This window comes from Sinocyclocheilus grahami, unplaced genomic scaffold (assembly GCF_001515645.1).
Source record: "Sinocyclocheilus grahami isolate Dianchi unplaced genomic scaffold, SAMN03320097.WGS_v1.1 scaffold107.1, whole genome shotgun sequence".
Classification (NCBI taxonomy): Eukaryota; Metazoa; Chordata; class Actinopteri; order Cypriniformes; family Cyprinidae; genus Sinocyclocheilus; species Sinocyclocheilus grahami.
This window is the reverse complement of record NW_015505286.1, coordinates 949073-955271: the sequence shown is the minus strand read 5'-3', so window position 1 is coordinate 955271 and position 6199 is coordinate 949073. Positions and strand designations below refer to the sequence as shown.

Here is a 6199-nt window from a genome sequence, read left to right as displayed (position 1 = left end):
AGTATGAGCACACAGTGAGTGTGCAGTGACCTCACATTGTGACCACAGTATGAGCACACAGTGAGTGTGCAGTGACCTCACATTGTGACCACAGTATGAGCACACAGTGAGTGTGCAGTGACCTCACATTGTGACCACAGTATGAGCACACAGTGAGTGTGCAGTGACCTCACATTGTGACCACAGTATGAGCACACAGTGAGTGTGCAGTGACCTCACATTGGGAACATAGTATGAGCACACAGTGAGTGCGCTGTGTGGTTACACTTTTAGCTCACTGTGACACACACATTGTGACCACACAATGAGAATCGTGTGAGCTCATGGTGACATCATTGTGAGATCAAATTGTTGACTGGGGAGCAGGTGTATCAGGTATAAACTGTTTTAACGCACGCATTTACCAGAATGAATTCTGCCCCGCAGCGTAATGTCCATGAACAGTATAAACCATTTGTTTTGAAACCTGCTTAAAATGCCTTGAAATGATAAGCTTAGACTACATCATGACGCGCTTCAATTAACGATTTATATATTTCTACCGGATTATCTCCCAACCCTTAAATTAATATAGTTTGTTCAAACACAAAAACACTATAAATCCAGTTAATAATCAAACTAACCTAAAATCTGTGTGGACGATGACACTGTTTTTATCTGCTCCATGTGCCCGGTTCATTGCTGATCCAGCAACTTCCACTCCATCATCAGCTTTAGTAAAATAATCTGATAGCTGGGGAATTTACCAAGTCATGTTTTTTATGTTGTTTGTATTTGAAGTTTTTCGTTTTTTGAGCCCCTCTCTCTTTTAGAATTGCTGTTATTTTTACTTATTGAATGTTGTTCTTTGCGCGACCATTTCCAGATTACTCCAGAACAAAGTGAAGAGAGGTGAATGCAGACATACTGGGCAGCGATCACCTGATAGATACGTGCGCATATCGTTCAAAAGTCAAATATAGAATAAATGCATTTGATTGGTAAACCAAATTCAGACTTTACATTTCAATCTGGTAATGCATGGAATTTACTGGAAAGCTCAACTAAATAACAGCGCTAATAAGTGGGGGGCGTGGTGGCTTTGGCGATCGGCGCTCCAGTCAATCTACTGCACAGCCAATCACGGGCCCCCTCCTTGCTCGGGCCCCGGGTCTTCAGCCCAGCCTAGCCCAATGGTTAAAATGGCCCTGCTTGTAACTATACTCTAATTACTATTTTGAAAATTATAACGCGTTAAATTACTCTGTTTTCTAAAAAAGTAATCAAATTACAGTAACGCGTTACTAATTAATGCGTTACTGCCCAACACTGCTTACAACTGGTACCTTGCTGGTAATTTTGTATTCAAAATATTTAATATAAAAGGTCTATACAACACAAAAAGTCTATACAACAGTAAATTAAATTAATTCCAATTTAAAATCTATCCATAGATCAATTAGTGCAGCAAAGCTATTTTATTATTCTAACAGAATATTTTTTAATATACCCTAGAGAAGAAAATGGCACACATATTATCAGAGACCACCACTTTATAAATATTCTGGAGGGGAATTGACAGACCTAACATGATAAAAGCTAAATTGAAACGTTTAGTCAAAATAGATACTGTCTTGTGATTACATTTATATATTCTCCACAGTTAAAATAACCCTCCTATACAAGTACTATACAACTGCTTATTTTCATTGTAAACTATTACCAAATAGATGTACAATAAATGGTGTGAAATACTTACAGAAATTATATAAATACTAAAATTAGTGTAAGAAAAAGTGCTACTGTTTTTCCAATATCCTCACTGACAATCAAGGATAAGAATAGCACAGATACAATGCATGCAATATTGAAAACAATTTCTTTTTTTTTCTGAGAAAAAGATACGTGTATTATTTACAAAAATATGTGTTTTATATTTAATATATATATATATATATATATATATATATAATTTTGTTGTTGTTGTTGTTATATTGTAACAATCAAACAAACAAACAAACAAACAAACAAACAAACAAAAAACATTGATTAAGGATTCATTTTTTTCTACACCAAAATTTAATAAATTTCTGTCTTATTTCTTTGGTTTGTAAACCATATACTACAGGATTTAGTCCTGGTGGTACAATGTGGAACATTATACTAGCTAGTTTCCTGCTTTCAGAGTATTCAGGAAATCGATGAAGAAAAATAAAACTGGCACAAGAAACAAACATGATTATATAAACAGCTATGTGAGTGCTACAGGTTTTCATGGCTTTGCTGTTCAGTGATTTGTTTTTGCTGGTTATGCACACAGTAGCAATCTTCCCATATGTTATAAATACAGACCCAAGTGACAAGGTAAAAACAATCACAGTATAAACTATTCCAAACACATTATTAACAATCACGTTTTCACAGGACAGTTTAAACAGTGAGGCATTGTCACAGAAAGGGTTTTCGATTTTGGATCTGCAGCGAGATAGGCGTATAGTGAGTCCTAACAGAATTGACACCATTACTACTGCCAGCCCCCAGGCTGATGCTGATAGTTTAACCACCATTTTATTGGTCATTATAGCCGTGTATCTCAGTGGATTACATATAGCCACATATCTGTCAAAGGCCATGATCATCAGCACATAGTGACATGCTACTGCAAAAACATGCACAAAATAAGCTTGAACAACACACTCTACGTATGTCATATAGCGCTCTGACGTTTCTCTTAAAATGTCTTGCATTAAACGTGGCAAAATGACAGTGGTCCCCATTATATCATTTAGTGGCAAGTTACAGAACAGAAAATGCATAGGATGATGTAGATTCTTCTCTGTTGAGATCAGAATTATAAGTCCAATGTTGGAAACCATAATAAAGACATAAACCAATAGAAGCAGGATGAAAACAGGATAGGAAGATTGAGGTATAATTTTCAGTCCCTCCACGAGGAGAATGCTGTTTGCGAAAGTGAGGTTGTCCATTGGCTGCCCTGCAAAATCATTTGTATAGAGCAAGAAACAGACTTATCATTGCCATTAGTAACACATCATCTTGTACTACTGCATTCCACTATGAGGAAAGTACATACGATATGTTTCAGATATTTATGAGCGATTGATAGTATAGTTAAATGGCATTTCACCTTCAGTGGCATTATTCTGTCTATTTCCATATGTAAATCTGTATATATGGTTAAGAAATGCAGCACACCTTAATTCTGAACTGTTTTATCACTACATAGCAAAAAAAAAAAAAACACTACAAGCTGTCTTTGCTACAAAATTGGTAGTACCAAAAATACATGGTAGTTGCTTGTCTAATAAACCAACACTTACTCGACACACTGTTTTTACCAAGATAGATGTCAGTTAGTTTGCTAGATGTTCAGTGAAGAACTGTTTACTTGCCCTTAGCTTTTATTTTGTGGTTGAATGCTGTTTCTGTCATGTTGTCATCATCCCAGAGGGGAAAACTGGTTGATAGCCCTTGTTGCCATGATCACAACATAATCATTCATTATTTGATTTCCCAGCATTCTTCAAAATATTGTCTTTTGTGTTCCACAGAAAAACAAAATGCATAGAGGTTTGGAACAACATGAGGCTGAGTAAATTTTCAGATGGACTATCCCTTTAATGAGCAATGTAAATGATATGAACTTAGTATAATAGAATGATTTGTATTTGCTAGAGAAAAGCAGAGGCTTGCTTGGATAAAGTTTAAGACTGATATTTTAGTAGTACAAAAACAGTCTGTTATGCTGCTTGATGTTGGAAATGGAAAGAATGAAAAAGAATGAGATGAAGGTCAGGAAAAGAAGGCTGTGGTGGCCAAGTTGGATGAGATGGTACACCTTGTGTGGAAGATCCCTCACTTTAGCCCAAAGTCTCAAAGAGTGCTACTGGCATTGGGAGAAGAGTTTGGCTTAAAAGTGTGTATTCTATCAGGTGGAACATGATGGGTTCCACACATTCAACAATCTTTGCATTGCTGAATGCAAAGCTTACATTTTGTGTACTGTGAATTGTGTCTACTGGTGAACACCAGTAGCCGGGAAGAAGACAGTGGCCTGTATGCTGCAACTACAACAGCCATCTCTGATGATGTAGAAGAGAGGGCAGCAAAGGTAACCTACTGTTATTATATAAAATACTGTTTGACTAACTACTAATCTATTTTGCTTCATGTTTGGCATAAGACAGAAAGTGCAGACTAATGTGCCTCCAGTAACTTTTTGGCTGAAAAGTTCCATGAACGTGGAAGTGGTATCTTTGAAAATATTAAGTAATGACCCCATTCTCCTTCAAGCAATGTCAGAGCTCAAAAGAACAGTGTGTGTAATGGAGTACATGAAATTAAGACTAAAACCAAGCAGCATGTTACAGAGGTTCTTTGGATGTTTTGACCCAAGGAAAGTTAAAGTTTTGATTTGTAAGAATGGACTGAAATTGTGATACATGTCAAAAACCCATTACTTCAGTTAAAATAATATTTGAAGTTGCACTGAGTGATCATTTGCAAGAACTGCGTAGAACATAGTTAATTATTATTATTATTATTATTATTATTATTTTAGAGTTTAGATCTTGCTTTCTCTACTTTTAAATACCACACATTAAAACAGCTGTGGATATTGCTGTTGAAAGTTTGCCCATACTGTAGTGTCTTTCCAAATCATCTTTCAATAAATTTTTTGACAAAATTTTTCTGTGGGGTAGATATATTAATGAAGTCTTGTTGATTTGATCTGGTTTGGAGTCTGAATTACATAGGTTTCATGAATATATCAATGGCATAAATCGTAATTTGAAATTGAGCCTGGAATACACAGGGTCAGAAATTAATTTCCTTAATATAAAAACTAAGGATTTTAATGGTGAGTTACACCCTTTGATTTTTAGGAAATTAATGGATCACAATCCCATTCTTAGAGCTAATACTTTTCATATCCACCTTGGCTGATTGAGAATATTCCATATGGCCAGTTCCAAAGTTTGAAACGTATTTGTGACCTAGAAGATGATTTCGAAATTCAAATACAAGATATGATTCGTAGAATTTTGACAGAGAGGTTATGATTCGAAAGTTCTAACAAGAGCTACAGAGAGATTTAAATCTATGGATAGGAAACAATAATTGAGTAAAAAAATAGAGTGCAACGTTTTAATACTATTAAAGCCCTCCCTGCTTACCGTGGCAATGAGATACATAGCAGACTGTCGTCACATAATGGCTGGATGTCTAAGTGGTGATCGCAGAATAACATAGGTTTCATAGATAATTGGATGAGTTTTTGGGGCAGACCTGACCTATTGAAAAGAGATGGTCTTCATCCCTCCTGGGGTCGTGCCGCTCTTCTCTCTAGAAATATGGCACATAGTCTTAGAGTTTGTACTTGACTAACTGGGGCCTAGGTCAGGAAGCAGACAGACTGGCTAAACCGACCGTCTGCTAGCCGCCTCATGTCACAGAAATCAGTTAATTCTCAGCACACAGAAACTCTTTCACCTAGATATCACACTATAGAGATTGTGTCTGTTTCCCGAACTAGAAAATACAAAAAACGTCCAAACCAATGTAAGAGTAACAATTTAATTGATGTTCAACAAATAAAAAACAGATGCAATACGGATAAATACATTTCTACGAAAGCACTTTTTGTAAATGATATGATCACTGATCATAAACTAGATGTGCTCTGTTTGACAGAAACCTGGCTAAAACCTGATGATTACATTATTTTAAATGAGTCTACCCCCCAAGATTACTGTTATAAACATGAGCCACGTCCAAAAAGGTAAAGGGGGAGGTGTTGCTTCAATTTATAACAATGTTTTCAGTATTTCTCAGAGGGCTTCAAGTATAACTCGTTTGAAGTAATGGTGCTGCATATAACATTGTCCAGAGAAACAAGTGCTAATGATAAATCCCCTGTGTCTTTTGTACTGGCTACTGTATACAGGCCACCAGGGCACCATACTTTATTAAAGAATGTGCTGATTTTATATCCGAGTTAGTGCTGGCTGCAGATAAAGTTTTAATTGTTGGTGATTTTAATATCCATGTTGATAATGAAAAAGATGCATTGGGATCAGCATTCATAGACATCCTGAACTCTATTGGGGTTAGACAACACGTCTCAGAACCTACTCATTGTCGAAATCATACTCTAGATTTAATATTGTCACATGGAATTGATGTTGATGGTGTTGAA

The 6199-nt window shown here is 36.1% G+C and overlaps 1 protein-coding gene across 1 annotated transcript; it reads right to left on the bottom strand.

Moving 5' to 3' along the window:
- Positions 1 to 1480: 1480 nt before the first annotated feature.
- Positions 1481 to 2966, bottom strand: LOC107588784 (olfactory receptor 146-like). Its single transcript, XM_016277019.1, has 3 exons — positions 2615 to 2966; positions 2053 to 2485; positions 1481 to 1490 (listed from the first exon to the last, which is right to left on the bottom strand). The coding sequence occupies exons 1-3, from the start codon at positions 2964 to 2966 to the stop codon at positions 1481 to 1483; spliced, it is 795 nt and encodes a 264-aa protein (XP_016132505.1).
- Positions 2967 to 6199: the final 3233 nt, after the last annotated feature.

Excerpts from the sequence above, each read along its gene's own strand:
- LOC107588784 (XM_016277019.1), bottom strand. The coding sequence starts at position 2,966 with ATGGACAACCTCACTTTCGCAAACAGCATTCTCCTCGTGGAGGGACTG. Across the intron at positions 2,486-2,614 it reads ATGTCACTATGTGCTGATGA|TAGGACTCACTATACGCCTA; the intron begins TCATGGCCTTTG and ends TGTCAATTCTGT.